Source organism: Salvelinus namaycush, unplaced genomic scaffold, assembly GCF_016432855.1.
Source record: "Salvelinus namaycush isolate Seneca unplaced genomic scaffold, SaNama_1.0 Scaffold596, whole genome shotgun sequence".
In the NCBI taxonomy this organism is placed as follows: Eukaryota; Metazoa; Chordata; class Actinopteri; order Salmoniformes; family Salmonidae; genus Salvelinus; species Salvelinus namaycush.
The window spans coordinates 31,983-54,859 of record NW_024061304.1 but is presented as its reverse complement, the minus strand read 5'-3'; the positions used below and the strand labels follow the sequence as shown (position 1 = coordinate 54,859).

General features: G+C 44.0%; 1 protein-coding gene across 1 annotated transcript in view; it reads right to left on the bottom strand.

The window, feature by feature from the left end:
- LOC120041966 (alpha/beta hydrolase domain-containing protein 17C) overlaps positions 1–4,095 on the bottom strand; it is a 50,980-nt gene extending 46,885 nt beyond the window's left edge. The window contains exon 1 of the mRNA XM_038986841.1: positions 3,227–4,095. Within this exon, the coding sequence (XP_038842769.1) occupies positions 3,227–3,711 (485 nt within the window). The 5' untranslated portion in view covers positions 3,712–4,095. The remainder of the gene's footprint in view (positions 1–3,226) is intronic.
- Between the last annotated feature and the right edge of the window lie 18,782 nt (positions 4,096–22,877).

The following is a 22,877-nucleotide window of genomic DNA, read 5'->3' as shown; positions in this document are numbered from 1 at the left end:
TTCTGTCGTGGATGATGTAGGCTTTCGCCGACTGGTCGAGCCCCGGTACACACTACCAAGTAGGCGCTATTTTTCAGATGTTGCTCTACCAGAGTTACACAGTATTGTTGAAACTCACATCTATGAGTTACTTGCTATGTTACTGCCATTAGCTTCTCGGCTGACATTTGGACCAGCGATGTCAGCCCCATGAGCATGCTGAGTCTGACAGCAACAGTGGGTCGTTGAGGATTTCGTACTGAGGAAAGCCATATTGCATGCTCAAGAATGTGCTGGTTCTCATACCACTGCTGCCATTTCAATGGCTTTTGGGAACATGTTTGAAACTTGGAAACATGAACACACTCCTAGCGCCATTTGAACGGACTCAAGAAATAAGCTAATCAACTGCGTATGTAGCAGACGGAATACCCTCTGTCATGGCATTGAAACGCCTGCTCAACAAAACCCCACGGTCTGTATCGGCAGTTAAAACTTGCAAAAGTACTCGAGGCTGTGAACAAGCGATTCGTGGCATTCTCTCTGAGCCTCTTTCCTGTGTCGCCACCATGCTTGATGCTAGGTACAAGGACCACTACTTCGACGCAGACAAGAAACAGGATTTATGTGAAATGTTACAGACACAGCTGGACAAGATGGAAACGGACACAGTGACATTGCGCACTGAGGAAGAGAGGCCACAGACAGACAGAGCTGAAACTTCACTGCTTGACAATGTATGATGAAATCCTGGTTGAGAATGAACAAATGAACAATGAAACAGCACAGCAAGTAAGTGAAAGATAGATTTTGATTATGTTTTACTGGTAAAGGGGACATACGTAAATGCCAACAAAATAACTTTTTCGTCAGTGTGTGTGTGTGTTTCAACTATTTAAACTGCACTAGAACGCTAAAAGGCAGCTACAATTGTAAATATAGGTATAGTTTTTTTGGGAAGGAAAATATTGGATATCGGTATGTCATATCGGTGCATCACTAAGTGAAACCACCAGGCATTCAAAGTGTATCTAACCTCATCTCACTACACAGTTGGACAAACATATGTCAGCAGTTCCAAAGTAACCTATAAGCAGTATTCATTTCAAACTCGCTGCCCGGCGCAGGTGGGAAGCTGGTGCATGCGATGAGGACAAGCGCGTGGTGGCAGAAGGGAGGGGACTTTTATCAAGATTAATGAGTTCATGAGAAAGTATCTAGTTTGACAGGCAATGTTGCATTTCAAATTGAGAAGAGACTAAAAATAAAATGTTAAAAGTAATTAGTTTATAAAAACGGCACCAATCAAAAGGGCACTTCTTGCATAGGAAGGCAGATGCTCCGGCACCCCTTTAATTTTTTTAATTTTTTATTTCACCTATTAGAAGATGTATGTGCAAGTATAGATACTGGGGTGCAAAGGAGCAAAATAAATAAATAAATATAGTATGAGGATGAGGTAGTCGGATGGGCTATTTACAGATGGACTATGTACAGGTGCATTGATCTGTGAGCTGCTCTGACACATGGTGCTTAAAGTTAGTGAGGGAGATATGAGTCTCCAGCTTCAGTGATTTTTGCAGTTCGTCCCAGTCATTGGCAGCAGAGAACTGGAAGGAAAGGCGGCCAAATGAGGAATTGGCTTTGGGGTTGACCAGAGAAATATACCTGCTGGAGCACGTGCTATAGGTGGGTGTTGCTATGGTGACAAGTGAGCTGAGATAAGGCGGGGCTTTACCTAGCAAAGACTTGTAGAGGACCTGGAGCCAGTGGGTTTGGCGACGAGTATGAAGCGAGGGCCAGCCAACGAGAGCGTACAGGTCGCAGTGGTGGGTAGTGTATGGGGCTTTGGTGACAAAACAGATGGCACTGTGATCGACTGCATCCAATTTTTTGAGTAGAGTGTTGGAGGCTATTTTGTAAATGACATCGCCAACGTCGAGGATCGGTAGGATGATCAGTTTTACGAGGGTATGTTTGGCAGCATGAGTGAAGGATGCTTTGTTGCAAAATAGGAAGCCGATTCTAGATTTAATTTTGGATTGGAGATGCTTAATGTGAGTCTGGAAGGAGAGTTTCCTCTCTAACCGGACACCTAGGTATTTGTAGTTGTCCACATATTCTAAGTCAGAACCGTCCAGAGTAGTGATGCTGGACGGGTGGGCAGGGGCGAAATAACCGTTTTGTGTCTCTTTTCTGGTGGATAATCATTAAGACTAGCAACATGGCTGCCTATAAGTTTCTGCTTTATCCAACCACTGTCGTTGTCTTGAATATTGAATGTGGAACTGAAAAGGTGCCGGCAGCAGAGTTGCACCAGGCCTCCTTTACTTCCTACTTAATTTGGGAGTTAAGTCCCGTGGGCAGCACCAAGACATCAGTGGAGGCTGCTGAGGGGAGGATGGCTTATAATATTGGAAACCATGTGTTTGATACCATTCCACTGCTTCCACTCCAGCCTTTACCACAAGCCTGTCCTCCCCAATTAAGGTGCCACCAGCCTCCTGTGCTAGGCATAGGCCTACATTGAAGAGTTATGTGACAGACAGTCACATTACCTGAAACTGAAGGAACTAACAGCCTGTCAGGATAAAGAGCAAGTAAACAACGAAAGGAAGCTGGGAGTTGGCGGTTGTCTCTCAGTAATCTAGCTACTAAAATGACACAGCACGCCAGGCAGTCCGTCCTGCCCTGACCCTGCCATAAGCATCGTTTTTATGATTTCTGGAAGATCAACGTTTTTGGACTCATTCAGAAGGTTTTATCTGATTAAGTATAAGACGCAAACTATTGTAAATTAATGTTTAAAGTTCCAGTGTGGGCTTCAAGAGGAGTTGTCTGGCCTGCACAGATCATCAAAGTTTAAACATGGAAGCTTCTGGACATGTTCAGAGTAGCATGCCACAAAATCAATTGAATATGTGCGAAGTATCAAATCACTATGCAACTAGCTACCACCTAAACGTGTGCACAGAATCTAATGTTACCAGTCCTCTCAGCCATATAAATGAATAGCTAATGCTCTGCTCTCAGCTGTGTAGACAAATAAATAAAAAAGCTCTGTAGGCATGTTATAGTGGTTGTCATAGTAATCAAATATGGAGGGGGGGGAGCAGCCATAGAAATGGAGTACGGTAGCTAGCAAACGTTAGCTAACTAACAAAGCCCAATACAATAAACCCAACTAGCTATGTAGCTTGCATGTTAGCTTGTTGACACTGGCTGTATAGGCTAGTGCTATACTCACTTGTTCCTTAGCACCTGCCAGGCAGCCTCGATGTCCGCATACAGGTTCTTTTCTGACGGTTTCCCGCTGCTGACACCGTACCCCGAATAATCATACGAGAAGACGTTGCAGTTTATCCTCGAACCGAGGCCGATGTAGAAACTGCACATTTGGCCTAAGTCCACTGCGTTACCGTGGGAAAAGAGCAACGTGTACCGGCTGTTGGGTGCGCATCGTACAAACATGCAACCCAGCCGGTTTCCCCGACTGGTTCTGGTGTTGAACACCTCGACAGCGTCCAGTTCGCGTTGGGAGTACTGCCAGTCTGCTCGCTCGGATAGATGCAGGCTACTTGTCCCGTTAGCATCGGTATGTACGGAGTACGTGGGTTCGGGAGGGAGAAAGGCTAGTTTGGATGCGATGCGACTGGGACAGGGCGGGCAACAGAATAGCCAGCATAGTTCGCCGAGGGAAAAACCATTCATCCTTGGGCCTTGTTCGGGCATTGAGGCTCGATAGACGCTTTTTTCTTTGTAACACCAGCAAATGTATCCAGCTATGTTTTTTTTATCTAGCTGGTAACAAAATAACAATAAAACACTTCGTAAGGAGCTAAACTAGCTAGCCACCTAGTACTAACTAGGCTAGTAGCTGGCTAACTGGTTTCTCCTTTGTATAGCTTGGTAGCTAACGTGATTTACAAAACTCAGAAAGTCGTTAACATAGTTAACGATTTTTTTGTGTCTACAGAAGCGATATAACTTGCTTGTTATCATACAATTTCAAAACGTTGGTCGAAGAATTAAGCTTATGTCAAACGTAAACGTCGAGTTAGCAGGCTAATACAATGTATGCAGCCATATCTTTCAGCAGTAACGCCAAATATAAGATTTCCGGTCGAACCGGATATCCTTTCGCACTTTTTCGTCAAAATCATGTTGATGACAGAACCGTAGTAGCAATAATATGCATATTATGCAGTCACTTACTTGATAGTAGGCTATTGTTGAAATATGAGTGTTTTCTCTAATGCATATGCAATCATGCAACAGCTTTGTTCATGCTAGCTACAACAATCGTTTGCCTGAAACCACAGTTTGAATGGAAAGAGTGTTGCTTTTCCTGTAATTGCATCTGAATAAATGCACATTAGTTGTAGATCCATTGGGTTGAAAAGAAACATGCAAATTGCTGTGAAAAGAAAACGGACAGTTTAAGGACCAGAAATTTAAATAGGTTTAGAATATTAATTGAGAAAATGGAATGCATGTGAGAATGATAGGTGGCGGTATATGCACCTGTCAGTTTGGTTGTGATCACCCACCCCCAAATGTTGCTTAATGCTCAGCACTAAAGGCTAGTAAATGTCTGACATACAGATTCGAGGTCGGAAAGGGCAGCGAGTAGTGTGGACGAAATGGAGAAAAAGTTGGTGACGCAACCATATGGGTGTCAGTTCTGATGTTATGGAGCGGGAGGATAAGGGTCAATGACCAGAATGGTCGGTAGTGGAAAGACATATGTTACCTTCCCCAGTTTCTGTGTTTTGGATTTGTATGTGTTTGTATGTGTATATTTCAGGAAGGCTTCCTGGATTTTAAGCAGCTGATTGGTTGGCCCCATCGATGATTGGAGCTCTGAACCCTCCCTCTCGTCAGGGGAAACAGCTGTTTTCAATTACCAACTCCTTCTCCAGCTGGATAAAAGCCAGTGTTCCTTTATCAAAAGAAGGGAGCGTCTTTGATGTTCTGTGTTGGTTGTGTCCCAGTGACAGTTTTGTTGAAGGTATTTTGTAGCTGCAATTTCTGAGGTAGGACTTAGTGTTTTTTTTTGTGGTTTTAATCCCTATAGGACTGTGTTTTTGATTATTGACATTTTTCACTTAATGTTAGTAATTATTCTGTGTTTGTTCCCAGGGGGGAAGAAGGCATCTTGGGAGTACTTAGGCAAGAGGCCTGCAGGCATACATAACCTGTAGTATTTACTGTCTATGCACACTAGGTAAGACCTTGGCAGACCACCCCCTGTATTTTGGTTAGCGTGCCAGGAGGTGCTAAAAGGTTAGGTAAGTAGTGGGTAGGTAGGAGAGGGAACTCTAACTTTTACTTTCTTTGCTTTGGTTCTGTCTAACCCCTTTTCCCCCACATTATTGTGTTAAGGAAATAAATTCCCTGTAAATGGTCATATTCTCTGCCTCTGTCATCCTTATCTGCACCTACAATCACTTACTACTTTCACTCCATGGGGAGTTGAGATGTAGCAGGGTGTTGTGTTCCCTCCAAGAGGTGTACGTAACAACATAGGAAGAAGACAGATCGTGATACAGAATGCATTGGAGCATCTAGTAAAGAGGGCCAAAGTAGAAAGCAAGAGTGGTGATGGTGTTTGATATGACTACAGGGCCTTACACCCTATCCAACTAACTAATGCCATAGAGAAAGGGGTAGGTGAAGTGAAATTAGCTTGGTTCATTGGAAATGGTTGATTGTTTATATTGTGTGATAGCCAGGCTCAGCAAGAGAAGATTCTGAAAATGGGAAAGCTTAATGAGAAGATTAAAAGACCTGGTGCTTATTCTAGGTTGAGGGGAGTCATCACCGGGGTCTCAATATCTTGCCAATTGGCCTGGACCCCTTATTGTCGACACGACGCCTTGCCGATCCATCACGACTGGTCTGCCGACGTAATCGTCCGATTGTGGTTTCAACAGGCCTTTCCGTTGCGATGTCGCCGAAGACCCATCTCCTGGCCCGCTATCTTTCTGAACGCCGTGTCTCCCGCTTGCCTAGCATAGTAGCGACTACCGAACGGCTTCTTGACTCTTCTATTGCTGCTCATTAGCCCTTATGATCCCTCGGCTACACAGCTGATACCTGCTGGACTGTTAATTAACACTACCTCTTTTTGTTTATCTGTCGGCCCCAGCCTTGAACTCAGGCCCTGTGTGTACCTAACTGACCCCCTTTGCCCATTCATCGCCATTTAGCTGTTGTCCTAGCTCTCCCTACCAATACCTGTGATTGCTTTATGCCTCTGTCAATATGCCTTGTCTGCTGCTGTTTCGGTTAGTTTTATTTCACTGTAGAGCCCCCAGTACCGCTCAACATGCCTTAGATAGCTCTTTTGTCCCACGCATGCGGAGACCTCACCTGGCTTAACTGGTGCCCCCAGAGACGCAACCTCTCGTCACTCAATGCCGAGGTTTATCTCCACTGTAATCACATCCTACCATACCCTTGTCTGTACACTATGCTCTTAATCTATTCCACCACGCCCAGAAATCTCCTTTTATTCTGTTCCCAATGCACTAGATGACCAGTTCTTATAGCCTTTAGCCGTACCCTTATCCTACTCCTCTGTTCCTCTGGTGATGTAGAGGTTAACCCAGGCCCTGTAGCCTCCAGTACTACACCTACTCCCCATGTCACTCATTTGTTTACTTCTGTAACTGTAAAAGCCTTGGTTTCAAGCATGTTAACATCAGAAGTCTCCTCCCTAAGTTTGTTATTGTCACTGCTTTAGCCAACCCTGATGTCCTAGCCATGTCTGAATCCTGGCTTAGGAAGGCCACCGAAATGTCCATACCCAACTACATTTCCTGTCAAGATAGAAATGGCAAAGGGGCAGAGTTGCAATCTACTGCAGAGAGAGCCTGAAGAGTTCTGTCATACCATCCACGTCTGTGCCCAAACAGTTATTTCCAGAAGTCTCTCACTGTTGCCGCTTGTTATAGACCACCCCACAGCTGTGCCCTGGACACCGTATGTGAATTGATTGCCCCCATCTATCTTCAGAGTTCGTACTGTTAGGTGACCTAAACTGGAATATGCGTAACACCCAGGCAGTCCTACAATCTTAACTAGATGTCCTCAATCTCACACAAATTATCAAGGAACCTATCAGGTACAACCCTAAATCCGTAAACATGGGCACCCTCATAGATATCATCATGACCAACTTGCCCTCCAAATACACCTCTGTTTTCAACCAGGATCTCAGCGATCACTGCCTCATTACCTGCGTCCGTAATGGGTCCGCGGTCAAACGACCACCACTCATTACTGTCAAACGCTCTCTAAAACACTTCAGCGAGCAGGACATTCTAATCGACCTGTCCCGGGTATCCTGGAAGGATATTGACCTCATCCTGTCAGTAGAGGATGCCGGGTTGTTCTTTAAGTGCTTTGCTCACCATCTTAATTAATAATAAGAGCACCTCCTCCCAGCTGCCCACTGCACTGAGGCTAGGAAACACTGTCACCACTGATAAATCCACGATAATTGAGAATTTCAATAAGCATTTTTCTACGGCTGGCCATGCTTTTCACCTGGCCACCCCTACCCTGGCCAACAGCCCTGCACACCCCGCAGCAACTTGCCCAAGCTGCCCCCCCCGCTTCTCCTTCACCCAAATCCAGATGGCTGATGTTCTGAAAGAGCTGCAAAATCTGGACCCTTACAAATCAGCTGGGCTAGACAATCTGGACTCTCTCTTTCTAAAATTATCCACCACAATTGTTGCTAGCCCTATTACTAGCCTGTTCAACATCTCTTTCGTATTGTCTGAGATCCCTAAAGATTGGAAAGCTGCCGCGGTCATCCCCTCTTCAACGGGGGAGACACTCTAGACCCAAACTGTTAGACCTATATCCATCCTACCCTGTCTTTCTAAAGTCTTTGAAAGCAAAGTTAACAAACAGATAAGCAACCGTTTTGAATCCTACCGTACCTTCTCCGCTATGTAGTCTGGTTTCCGAGCTGGTCATGGGCGAACCTCAGCCACGCTCAAGGACCTAAATGATATCATAACCTCCATCAATAAAAGACAGTACTGTGCAGCTGTCTTCATCGGCCTGGCCAAGGCTTTCGACTCTGTCAATCACCACATTCTTATCGGCAGACTCAACAGCCTTGGTTTCTCAAATGACTGCCTCGCCTGGTTCACCAACTACTTCTCTGATAGAGTTCAGTGTGTCAAATTGGAGGGCCTGTTGTCCGGACCTCTGGCAGTCTCTATGGGGGGGCCACAGGGTTCAATTGTCGGGCCGACTCTCTTCTCTGTATACATCAATGATGTCGCTCTTGCTGCTGGTGATTCTCTGATCCACCTCTACGCAGACGGCACCATTCTGGATACATCTGGCCCCTCTTTGGACACTGTGTTAACAAACCTCCAAACGAGCTTCAATGCCATACAACACTCCTTCCGTGGCCTCCAACTGCTCTTAAATGCAAGTAAAACTAAATGCATGCTCTTCAACCGATTGCTGCCCGGACCCGCCCGCCAGACTAGCATCACTACTCTGGACGGTTCTGACTTAATATGTGGACAACTACAAATACCTAGGTTTCTGGTTAAACTGTAAACTCTCCTTCCAGACTCACATTAAGCATCTCCAGAACAAAATTAAATCTAGAATCGGCTTCCTATTTCGCAACAAAGCCTCCTTCACTCATGCTACCAAACATACCCTCGTAAAACTGACTATCCTACCGATCCTCGACTTCGGCGATGTAATTTACAAAATAGCCTCCAACACTCTACTCAACAAATTGGATTTAGTCTATCACAGTGCCATCTGTTTTGTCAACAAAGCCCCATATACTACCCACCACTGCGACCTGTATGCTCTCGTTGGCTGGCCCTCGCTACATATCCGTCGTCAAACCCACTGGCTTCAGGTCATCTATAAGTCTTTGCTAGGTAAAGCCCCGCCTTATCTCAGCTCACTGGTCACCATAGCAAAACCCACCCGTAGCACGCGCTCCAACAGGTATATTTCTCTAGTTATCCCCAAAGCCAACACCTCCTTTGGCTGCCTTTCCTTCCAGTTCTCTGCTGCCAATGACTGGAACGAATTGCAAAAGTCATTGAAGCTGGAGACTTACATCTCCCTCACTAACTATAAGCATCAGCTGTCAGAGCAGCTTATCGATCACTGCACCTGTACACAGCCCATCTATAAATAGCCCACCCAACTACCTCATCCCCACATTGTTATATTTTTTATATTTTGCACCCCAGTATCTCTACTTGCACATCTGCACATCAATCACTCCAGTGTTAATGCTAAATTGTAATTATTTTGCCACTATGGCCTATTTATTGCCTTTCTACATTTGCACACGCTGTATATAGATTTTTCTATTGTGTTATTGACTGTATGTTTGTCTATCCCATGTCTAACTCTGTTGTTTTTGTCACACTGCTTTGCTTTATCTTGGCCAGGTCGCAGTTGTATATGAGAACTTGATCTCAACTGGCTTACCTGGTTAAATAAAGGTAAAAAAAAAAAAACAGATCTGGCTACAGATATTAAAGGAAATGTGAAGGGGGACAGAGTGATTGAGGCCAAAAAGTTGATCAGTAGGAAAGAGGGTCAAATAAGTGAAGCTTATTAGTGATGCTGAGGTTTGAGAAAGTCTTGCTGGGAAAAGTACAGATAGAATTCCTTTGTTTCAATGTTAGAGAATTTGTCACACATGCACTGCAGTGTTTTAAATGTCAAATAATAGGACATGTAGCTGCTCAGGGTAAAGGAAAGAAAAGATGTGCCAAGTGTGATTATGGTGAATGTGGAAGCAATGTGAAGGTTAAGTGCTGTAATTGTGGGGGAGAACACAGTGCAGCATTTGGTGGATGCCAGGTGTAGAGAGAGGCTCAGAGATATAGGATCATTCATGATGTATCATGTGCAGAGGCCGTAAAACAGATTGGTAGAACTACAGTGGACTCATTGAGCTTACATGGATGTACCTGTAGTAGGTGGACCTACTGTCAGACTGATTGAGTTTACATGGATGTACTTGTAGTAGGTGGACCTACTGTCAGACTGATTGAGTTTACATGGATGTACTTGTAGTAGGTGGACCTACTGTCAGACTGAGTTTACATGGATGTACTTGTAGTAGGTGGACCTACTGTCAGATTGAGTTTACATGGATGTACTTGTAGTAGGTGGACCTACTGTCAGACTGAGTTTACATGGATGTACTTGTAGTAGGTGGACCTACTGTCAGACTGAGTTTACATGGATGTACTTGTAGTAGGTGGACCTACTGTCAGATTGAGTTTACATGGATGTACTTGTAGTAGGTGGACCTACTGTCAGATTGGAGTTTACATTGATGTACTTGTAGTAGGTGGACCTACTGTCAGACTGAGTTTACATGGATGTACTTGTAGTAGGTGGACCTACTGTCAGACTGAGTTTACATGGATGTACTTGTAGTAGGTGGACCTACTGTCAGATTGGAGTTTACATTGATGTACTTGTAGTAGGTGGACCTACTGTCAGACTGAGTTTACATGGATGTACTTGTAGTAGGTGGACCTACTGTCAGACTGAGTTTACATGGATGTACTTGTAGTAGGTGGACCTACTGTCAGACTGAGTTTACATGGATGTACTTGTAGGTGGACCTACTGTCAGATTGGAGTTTACATTGATGTACTTGTAGTAAGTGGACCTACTGTAGAGGCTGGTGCTTCAAGTGGTCTTGGCATGGTTTCAAGGCCTGTTCAGAAATGTTGTCCTCATGAATGTGCGGTGTCAAAGGACACTTTGATAATGAATAAAGTTGACTTCATAGCTTTTATTGGTAAGGTTATCAATACGACTCGGGTTGTGGAAAGCAAAAATGCCAGGTTGAATGCTATTGTGGAGACGGGAAAATAGATATTGGAGGTAACATGTTACTGTTCAAATGGTTGTTGATATGCTGAACAATTCTAAGGGTGGAGTGTTTCAGCATGACATAGATAACGTTTAATGGGGTTGGGGAGGGTGTGGTCGAAGTTAAGGATTTATTTGGTTTTGAATTTTATTTACATGGTGGTACAGAATTGGGCAGCTCATGCTTGATCAGTGGACTCTGTAGAGTGTGGCTTGGAGTCTAAGGTAGACATCGTCGTTAGGTTGCTGTGGTGATGGCAATCCGGAGATCTGTGGAAGAACCTAAGAGATACTAGCTAGAAGGTGGAGATGGGATGCACAACTTGATAAGGCTAGTAACTTGACATGCACTACAGAGCAAAGAGGAGGAATGTTAGTTTGGTCAGGTTTAGGTAGGGAGGCAGTGGTGATTAAGGTGAGTGTGGAGGCTGATTGGCAATTAGTAGCAGCTGGTGCTTGTTGAGGAGCTGCGGTCAAGACAACTACTTAAAATGTTGCAAACAGGCGAGGAGGCTGATTGGCAATTAGTAGCAGCTGGTGCTTGTTGAGTTGCTAGGGATCTGTGTATAAGGCAACTAGTTAAAGTGTTGCATTCAAGTCTAGTCCTCTCACCTGAATTGTAGTTAATTCTTAACACAAGTATTCCTGGTAAGTGGAAATGTGAATTAGCATGAAAGCATATTTGAATACCATAGAGCACAGGTGTCAAACTCATTCCACGGAGAGCCGAGTGTCTGCGGGTTTTCGCTCCTCCCTTGTACTTGATTGATGAATTAAGGTCATTAATTAGTAAGGAACTCCCCACACCTGGTTGTCTAAGGCTTCATTGAAAGGGAAAAACCCAAATCCTGCAGACACCAGGCCCTGTATGGAATGAGTTTGACACCCCTGCCATAGAGGTTGCAACTTGCATCCTTTTCTCGTGTGTGTTGGGAGTGGTGTTTCTGCAGTATCATAGAATCCCTCTGGTGGGGATCCACCAATGTTACACAAACACACAGTTGTGCAATCTCAAACACTCACTCGGACACACTGCCACAATCAGTAATAACCATATGGAGTCGAGACTGGGCTGGATTTATCATAGCTAGAAGGATGAAGCACATGACCAGATAGACTAATGTGCTTAAAGCTGGCAGGGTGCAGAGAGACGTGGCCTGGGACTTGTCTGAAAACCACTCGGCTGCCTGGGAAATTAAGTGGAGTATAAAGTGCCGATTGCTCCAACCCATCTGTTTAATATTCAGAGGAGATAAGCATAACTTCAATTCCCATGTAGAGCCCCATGCAGCTGTAAAGTGGAGGCATGTGCCCATCACAGGGGGTTGGTGGCACCTTAATTGGGGAGGATGGGCTCGTGGTAATAGCTGGTAATAACATGGTTTCCATGTGTTTGATGCCATTATGAGCCGCCCTCCCCTCAGCAGCCTCCACTGATACCCATATGCACCATATAAATAACATGTTAGTGTGTTCTCTAGTCTAGGCATTTACCAGTCACTCACATGTTACAGTGTGTTCTGTGGTCTAGGCATCTACCAGTCACTCACATGTTACAGTGTGTTCTGTGGTCTAGGCATCTACCAGTCACTCACATGTTAGTGTGTTCTGTATTCTAGGCATCTACCAGTCACTCACATGTTAGTGTGTTCTGTGGTCGAGGCATCTACCAGTCACTCACATGTTAGTGTGTTCTGTGGTCTAGGCATCTACCAGTCACTCACATGTTACAGTGTGTTCTGTGGTCGAGGTATCTACCAGTCACTCACATGTTAGTGTGTTCTGTATTCTAGGCATCTACCAGTCACTCACATGTTACAGTGTGTTCTGTATTCTAGGCATCTACCAGTAACTCACATGTTAGTGTGTTCTGTAGTCTAGGCATCTACCAGTCACTCACATGTTACAGTGTGTTCTGTATTCTAGGCATCTACCAGTCACTCACATGTTAGTGTGTTCTGTAGTCTAGGCATCTACCAGTCACTCACATGTTACAGTGTGTTCTGTAGTCTAGGCATCTACCAGTCACTCACATGTTAGTGTGTTCTGTGGTCTAGGCATCTACCAGTCACTCACATGTTAGTGTGTTCTGTATTCTAGGCATCTACCAGTCACTCACATGTTAGTGTGTTCTGTAGTCTAGGCATCTACCAGTCACTCACATGTTAGTGTGTTCTGTAGTCTAGGCATCTACCAGTCACTCACATGTTAGTGTGTGCTGTGGTCTAGGCATCTACCAGTCACTCACATGTTAGTGTGTTCTGTAGTCTAGGCATCTACCAGTCACTCACATGTTAGTGTGTTCTGTAGTCTAGGCATCTACCAGTCACTCACATGTTACAGTGTGTTCTCTAGTCTAGGCATCTACCAGTCACTCACATGTTACAGTGTGTTCTCTAGTCTAGGCATCTACCAGTCACTCACATGTTACAGTGTGTTCTCTAGTCTAGGCATCTACCAGTCACTCACATGTTACAGTGTGTTCTCTAGTCTAGGCATCTACCAGTCACTCACATGTTACAGTGTGTTCTCTAGTCTAGGCATCTACCAGTCACTCACATGTTACAGTGTGTTCTGTATTCTAGGCATCTACCAGTCACTCACATGTTACAGTGTGTTCTGTATTCTAGGCATCTACCAGTCACACACATGTTACAGTGTGTTCTCTAGTCTAGGCATCTACCAGTCACTCAGTCATGCACATGTTAAAAGAGAAGCATCCTAGAATGTCATGAACCTACTCTCCTCGTCATCATCTGCCCTTCATCATCCCTAGGTAGGTATGCACAACGCACACACCTCTTTCATCCTCTGCCCTATGTTCCTCTTGTTTGTATACGTTGAAGCGCATTCTCAAATAAATGGAAGGAGACGGACAGGGATCATTTTAACTATCAAATGTCTAGTTGTCCAATCGAAGCAGATCTTTAACCTCAGACAGTGGCAATACACATCATCATCATCCTGGGATGAAAGATGAACCAGAGAAATGAATGTCAGATTAAACCCTGATCATCTTGCAGGCACGTTGCTCTGAGTCCTAGTAGTTATCAGATGTTGTCTTTCTCTTAGTTTCAGTGTGGGAGAAACTGGGAGAAATTAGCAATGGCCAGATTGGCCACCATGTCCCTTGTTTCATATCATGTAACACGATCTGGGCCCTGAGCAAAGTGCATGTCACACACTGCACTTGAGCAAAAGCACTAGTAAGACATTTGAACAAGTTCACACATTTCAAGTTTACAAAAGCCTCATTAGCAAAGCCATTAGAGATGAAACATTTAGTTTAATACGTGCTAGTAATGCCCGGTTTAAAGCAAAAATCAGCAGTTGAAACAATAACAAAGCATTTTCCCCACCCCTGTTTCGTTAAAAAGATGATGGTTAGGGCTGGAGAAATGGAACCACTCTCAGATTCATACAGAGTTATGGATGCAAGGACCGACGATCCATAATATCAAAATGATAGGCTATATGGTGTTTTTACATTTACTTTGTTTTTCAAACATTGGAGTGAAACAAGCTTATATTCTGGGTTCTGATGGGGTATGACAGTTGAACTAAGTTCATGAGGCATAAGTTATATTCTTCAAGAATCAATGGGTACATTGCATCGCTTCAGAAGTCCAAAAATGGATGAAGCAACTGTAGAGTTCCTTTTCTTAGGACATTTTATTATGAAAATCAGCTGATCAAATGCATTAGAACAGTGTTTCTGAACTCCAGTCCTCGAGTTCCCCCAACAGTACACATTTGTACTGTAGCCCCGGACAAGCACACCCGATTCAACCCGTCAACTAATCATTAAGTCATCAGTGAGTTGAATGAGGAGTGTTTGTCCGGGGCTACAATGAAAATGTGTACTGGTGGGCGGCAAGTTGGTTCAGTTGCACAAGCTGCCCTCTAGTTGTGAAATTCTGCCCTTAAGACAGAACAAGGGTTTGTCTATCCCAAGACAAATAAGATACAAAGACAGCCTGCTGATCATTGCCTCTACCCAACTGGGAAGATCATGGCATGGCTTCCCCTCCATATGATTTGTTTGCAGAGTAGTATGAGACTGATCTTAGGCCAGTTTTGAGTGTCCCCTTAGTGGTTAAGGGTTGGATGTCGAGAGGGGTAAGCTGATCCTAGATCAGTGCCAAAGGGCAACTTTTTAACCTGGAGTGAATATTTGTTTTAACAGATCTGATTCCAGCTATGAGAGAGAGCGGTTTAGATCTGTCTCTGAGGCCGATGAGTATGGAGGGTTGGGTTAAAGTCCGGTCACAAGCAGGGACAACGATCACCGTCTTGAATTTCTGCTATAACAGACCTCTTGCTGCCAAGCTGTCTGCACAATAATCCATCCCATGTTTTGACACATTGCAGTATTTTTATTCTGATGGTATCTCATGTCCATATACTCAGCTGTGCCTGTGGTAGACGTGAGAAGAAGAGAACTCTACATTTGAAACAGTAAGTGTAATCAAACGAAGCAGAATGTATTTTTAAAGGAACACATTCTTTCATAAGATCCTTTATTTTGGAAGTCTAGAGGCTACTCTGGTTGGTGCTAAGGCCTGTACTTACACCAATTCACCACTCACACCCCAGCCCAAAGGATTTGGTAACAGTCACCCAGACACACAATCACTGCAAATGCATATCAACACGTGGTGCTAAAATGGCTGTCTGACTTTCAGTCTTAAACAAAGGACTTTTTAAGAGCGTCATCCTTATGACAGCAATATCTGGAAGAGTTCTCAACTTTAAACAAACATTATTTTCATGCTAGACCTACAATGGCTACCACTAAAATGTGTACAGCGCCATATCTATTAAATTGACTAGACAAATACTAGACTGCAACAACGAGACTTTGTTCTTACGCCAAACAACTTTAAAGTAGGTTTTTATGTGAGGTTTTATGTGAGGTTGACTAGTTCATCATTTCGTATCGCCACCTCGTTAAATCCATTACAGGTTTAATGGAGGTGAGGGAGCAAGTGCCCAGAGAAAAAGAGATGGGTGGGGAGTGAGAGGCCAGAGACATGAGAGAGAATGAGAAAGATGTCAAAAATAGGGAGAGAGAGACAAAGGAAGAGACATACTGTGGAGAGTGTGATAAGGAGACTATCATAACTAGTGATGTAGTGCTAATAAAAAGGTGGGAAAACGCTGGTCGGGGTGAGTAAAGTAAAGCTCCCTATACTTCGCTATACTTTGCACTTTTCTGCAAAAGGTGGGTTAACCATACGCACAAAATAAAAAGGTGGGCTCGTTTAAGTGCGTTTACCTTCCACTGGTCATAACCAGCTGTGTGTCATAACATGTCATAGCCAGCTGTGTCATAGCCAGCTGTGTCATAACCAGCTATATGTCATAACATGTCATAACCAGCTGTGTGTCATAACATGTCATAGCCAGCTGTGTGTCATAACATGTCATAGCCAGCTGTGTCATAACATGTCATAACCAGCTGTGTGTCATAACATGTCATAGCCAGCTGTGTCATAACCAGCTGTGTGTCATAACATGTCATAGCCAGCTGTGTGTCATAACATGTCATAGCCAGCTGTTTCATAACCAGCTGTGTCATAACCAGCTGTGTGTCATAACATGTCATAGCCAGCTGTGTGTCATAACATGTCATAGCCAGCTGTGTCATAACCAGCTGTGTGTCATAACATGTCATAACCAGCTGTGTGTCATAACATGTCATAGCCAGCTGTGTCATAACCAGCTGTGTCATAACCAGCTATATGTCATAACATGTCATAACCAGCTGTGTGTCATAACATGTCATAGCCAGCTGTGTCATAACCAGCTGTGTCATAACCAGCTATATGTCATAACATGTCATAACCAGCTGTGTCATAACATGTCATAGCCAGCTGTGTCATAACCAGCTGTGTCATAACCAGCTATATGTCATAACATGTCATAACCAGCTGTGTGTCATAACATGTCATAGCCAGCTGTGTCATAACCAGCTGTGTCATAACCAGCTATATGTCATAACATGTCATAACCAGCTGTGTTTCATAACATGTCATAGCCAGCTGTGTTTCATAACATGTCATAGCCAGCTGTGTTTCATAACATGTCATAGCCAGCTGTGTTTCATAACATGTCATAACCAGCTGTGTTTCATAACATGTCATAACCAGCTGTGTTTCATAACATGTCATAACCAGCTGTGTTTCATAACATGTCATAACCAGCTGTGTTTCATAACATGTCATAACCAGCTGTGTTTCATAACATGTCATAACCAGCTGTGTTTCATAACATGTCATAACCAGCTGTGTTTCATAACATGTCATAACCAGCTGTGTTTCATAACATGTCATAACCAGCTGTGTTTCATAACATGTCATAACCAGCTGTGTTTCATAACATGTCATAACCAGCTGTGTTTCTTAACATGTCATAACCAGCTGTGTTTCTTAACATGTCATAACCAGCTGTGTTTCATAACATGTCATAACCAGCTGTGTTTCATAACATGTCATAACCAGCTGTGTCATAACCAGCTGTGTTTCATAACATGTCATAACCAGCTGTGTTTCATAACATGTCATAACCAGCTGTGTCATAACATGTCATAACCAGCTGTGTCATAACCAGCTGTGTCATAACATGTCATAACCAGCTGTGTGTCATAACATGTCATAACCATCTGTGTTTCATAACATGTCATAACCATCTGTGTTTCATAACATGTCATAACCATCTGTGTTTCATAACATGTCATAACCATCTGTGTTTCATAACATGTCATAACCATCTGTGTTTCATAACATGTCATAACCATCTGTGTTTCATAACATGTCATAACCGGCTGTGTTTCATAACATGTCATAACCGGCTGTGTTTCATAACATGTCATAACCGGCTGTGTTTCATAACATGTCATAACCGGCTGTGTTTCATAACATGTCATAACCGGCTGTGTTTCATAACATGTCATAACCGGCTGTGTGTCATAACATGTCATAACCGGCTGTGTGTCATAACATGTCATAACCGGCTGTGTGTCATAACATGTCATAACCGGCTGTGTGTCATAACATGTCATAACCGGCTGTGTGTCATAACCATAGCTTGTTCTTTCAGAGGGCACAATGAGGATATAACGCCTTTCACACTCTAGCCAGCTTCCCGCTTTGTGCATCAGCACTCCCATCCCGTACCTCTTCTCTCTGCCAACTCTATCAGCATCTACTTCCTGTATGTGTTTGCTTCCCTCCCTCTCCCTATCGTCTGCCAGGGGGAAATCCCTGCCCAAAAACTAAACTCCAATTTCCGGTTCACTCAATGCTGGGGACCGTAAATCCTTTCATTGCCATATCCTAGATTGCAACCCAAATGGCACCCTATTCCCTATATAGTGCACTACTTTTGACAAGGGCTGGTCAGCTGTGTTTCATAACAGTGCACTATATAGGGAATAGGGTGCCATTTGGGACGTAAGCTCTTGTATTAGCATAACAAGACAGTAGCCGACGCACCCAGATGGTGCAATAAAAAGGGCTTTGAGCAAACAGGGAGAAGTCACCGGGTAGCTTACGTTCGCAATTGACCAGGACTCTCCCAAGGCTTTTGTTCAGGCAACGTCAAAGACACTAATATAACCTGGTTCCTTCACCATAGCCACACAGTATTCACATCAACAATGGAGGGAGCCAATTCAGCTGATTACTCAACAGTACCTGACTCACTCCTTCTGGGAAGAGAAGCGTTCTCAGGCACACACACATACAGAGCATACAAACATTCAGACGCTCACACACACGCTCCACAATCACATCACTACCAACCACTGAGGGACTTCATCTAAAATCCTCAGAGTTAAATAACAGTGTTGATTTCAGCTAGAGAGAGGAAACATCCATTCTGCGGCACTTAACGATCAAAGGGACCAAGACAAATGATACTTTACCCACTGGGGAGATGGAGAAGAGATGTTTTACGGCTATTATCACCCCCCGGAACAACAACAACAATCTGAGGTCATCAGACTACAGTCTACAGCTATGCTAGCGCAACAACAGTACTGAATGTGACGTTCTTGCCCCGATAATAGACTTCCATTATCAAAGCCCTCATTCCCACAGAAGAGCAAAGACACACTCAATGACTCCTAGACAAGCAGCCAAAGTCCATTGTTTTTTGATCTGAGATGTCTTGCAGGGGGGTGGATTTGGGCGCCAGCATCTGCACTTAGATCGAGACGGATTCATTTTCTGTAGGAATGATGCCTTAATGGGCCTATGGGAGTCCATTCTCAGGCAAGCTGCACGCTTATCGTCTGAAGAGTCAACACATGCTCCATTACGCAAACAAACACATACACACACAAACGCCCTGGTGGAGTGGTGCCAGGAAAATAACTTCTCCCTCAGCGTCAACAAAATGAAGGTGCTGATTGTGGACTACAGGAGACAACGGAGAGAGCACGCCCTCATCCACATCGACAAGGTCGCAGTAGAGGGTCAACAGCTTAAAGTTCCTCAGCGTGCACATCACTGAAGAGATGAAATAGTCCCTTCACACACACAGTGTGGTGAAGAAGGCGCAACAGGAGGCTGAAGAAATTCATCTAGGCCCTTAAGACCCTCACAAACTTCTACAGATGCACCATTGAGAGCATCCTGTCGGGCTGTATCACCGCCTGATATGGCAATTGCACCGTCCGCAACCGCAGGGCTATCCAGATGTTGGTGTAGTCAGCCCAACGCAACATCGGGGGCACACTGCCTGCTCTCCAGGACATCTACAGCACCCAGTGTCACAGGAGCCAAGAAGATCATCAAGGACCTCAGCCACCTGAGCCACGGCCTGTTCACCCCACTACCATATAGAAGGAGGAGACCGTAGAGGTGCATCAAAGCTGGGACAGAGAGACTAATAAACAGCTTCTATCTCCAGGCCATCAGACTGTTAAACAGTTACCACTAGTCGACCTCCACCCAGTACCCTGCCCTGGACCTTAGTCACTGATACTAACCAACTACCACCCGCGGTACTCTACCCTGCACCTTAGAGACTACTGCCCTACGTACATAGTCATTGAACACTGGTCACATTAATGATGTTTACATACTGTTTAACCCACTTTCTATGTATATAGTGTAATCTAGTCATGGCTCATCCTCTATAACTAGTGCTGTACACACCTTTTCTATTCATGTACACACATTATAAACAGTACCAGTCAAACGTCTGGACACACCTACTCATTCAACGTTTTTCTTTACTTTTACTATTTTCTACATTGTAGAATAATAGTGAAGACATCAAAACTATGAAATAACACATATGGAATCATGTAGTAACCAAAAAAGTGTTAACAAATCAAAATATATTTTATATTTGAGATTCTTCAGAGTAGCCACTCTTTGCCTTGATGACAGCTTTGCACACTCTTGGCATTCTGCCAACCAGATTCATGAGGTAGTCACCTGGGATGCATTTCAATTAACAGGTGTGCCTTGTTAATTTGTGGAATTTCTTTCCATCTTAATGAGTTTGAGACAATCAGTTGTGTTGTGACATGGTAGGGGTGGTATACAGAAGATATCCCTATTTGGTAAAAGACCAAGTCCATATTATGGCAAGAACAGCTCAAATAAGCAAAGAGAAAAGACAGTCCAATATTACTTGAAGACATGAAGGTCAGTCAATCCGGAAAATGTCAAGAACTTTGAAAGTTTCTTCAAGTGCAGTCGCAAAAACCAACAACCGCTATGATGAAACTGTCTCTCACGAGGACCGCCACAGGAAAGGAAGATCCAGAGTTACCTCTGCTGCAGAGGATAAGTTCATTAGAGTTACCAGCCTCAGAAATTGAAGCCCAAATAAATGCTTCACAGAGTTCAAGTAACAGACACATCTCAACATCAACTGTTCAGAGGAGACTGCGTGAATCAGGCCTTCATGGTCAAATTGCTGCAAAGAAACCACTACTTAAGGACACTAATAACAAGAAGATACTTGCTTGGACCAAGACACACGAGCAATGTTCCATAGACCGGTGGAAATCGGTCCTTTGGTCTGATGAGTCCAAATTTGAGATTTTTGGTTCCAACCGCTGTGTCTTTGTGAGACGCAGAGTAGGTGAACTGATGATCACCGCATGTGTGGTTCCCACCGTGAAGCATGGAGGAGGAGGTGTAATGATGTGGGGGTGCTTTGCTGGTGACACTATCTGTGATTTATTTAGAATTCAAGGCACACTTAACCAGCATGGCTAAAATCGAGCACACAGCCATGTAATCTCCATAGAAAAACATTGGCAGTAGAATAGCACATACTGAAGAGCTCAGTGACTTTCAACGTGGCACCATCATAGGATGCCACCTTTCCAACAAGTCAGTTCGTCACATTTCTGCTCTGCTAGAACTGCCCCGGTCATCTGTAAGTGCTGTTATTGTGAAGTGGAAACGTCTAGGAGCAACAACGGCTCAGCCGCGAAGTGGTAGGCCACACAAGCTCACAAAACGGGACCTCCGAGTGCTGAAGCGTGTAACAATCGTCTGTCCTCGGTTGCAACACTCACTACCGAGTTCCAAACTGCCTCTGGAAGCTATATCAGCACAAGAACTGTTCATCGGGAGCTTCATGAAATGGGTTTCCATGGCCAAGTAGCCTAAGATCACCATGTGCAATCCCAAGCGTCGGCTGGAGTGGTTTAAATGAGAATGTGTTCGACGAGCAGGTGTCCCCATACTTTTGGTCGTGTTTGTGTGTGTGTGTGTGTGTGTATATATTCCAGACTGACATTGTTCGTTCTGATATTTCTTAATTTCTTTATTCTTACTTTATGGATTATGTGTGTATTGTTTTGTATTGCTAGGTATTATAACTGCACTGTTGGAACTAGAAACACAAGCATTTCAGTGCACCTGAGAAAACATCTAGGAATCTCTGTACGTGACCCATAAACTTTGATTTGACATGCAATCACGCACATATTTGACCCCCACGGTTTCCCACACTGATAGGCTCCCAGCTGGAGGAGATTTGACCCCCAGAAGGCCCCTGGCAGACACCAGCCCTGCATACCTCCTCGGGTTCAGTCCAGCCGGTGCCTGGGCCGATCAGGATAGAAGGCCGGGGGAGGATTCCTGCTTTCAGCAACCTCACTCCCCTGGGGTTAAAAGACAGAGGTTTGACTTTAATTGAATGAGTTTAACTCAATAACCTTTAGTGTAAATCATCCAATTGACGTTAAAATGACAAATTATATTTATTTACTTAGGCAAATGGTCATTGGTGACTTCAGCAGATTGTTGTATTCAGCCTCAGCTAGTAGCCTAGCTGCTGGTAAGGTGTTACACTGATTGGATAAAGTACACAAGTATGTTACTAATGGTACTAGTTTTAATGTCCTGAAGCTACAAACACCTGAATAAGACAGCAGTGAAATGCTTTAGGCATCATATTAAATACACTGTAGAACCTTTAACAGTTGAATGCACAGAAAAAGACATAAAAGACTCCAGAATCTGCCTCTGGCTCTCGACGTGAGAAAAATACGAAACAAGCAGAATCTAATTCATTCCGTTCATCCCCAAAGAATTGTTCTTTAAAGCCTCTCTTCCTGTGAGAGATATGACAAGGAAACAAAGTCACACATTCTGCCTGAGGGTAAAGCTCCTAGCCAATGAGCGCCCTTTCCTTCCTGCCCCTCAGTGTGTGTGTGTGTGGTAGGAAACCATCATATTCATGTACCTGTGCTGTAAAAGCACTCAACCACGAAACACTACAATGCGGCTGATTTATAGAAGTGGGTAACACCAGTTATAATTGATGTCCTACGGCAGGGTTTCCCAAACTTGGTCCTGGGCCCCACACACCCCTCTGGAAAAGGAAATGTTTTTTTTAGCAAGGTTGTAATCTGACAGTGAGAGGAATGTAGAAAAGTACCCTGCAGAATATACAATTCCCACACATTCCTTCTGAATATGAAGTAGTATCCTTTCAGCACAAAACTCAGTGTTATTGGC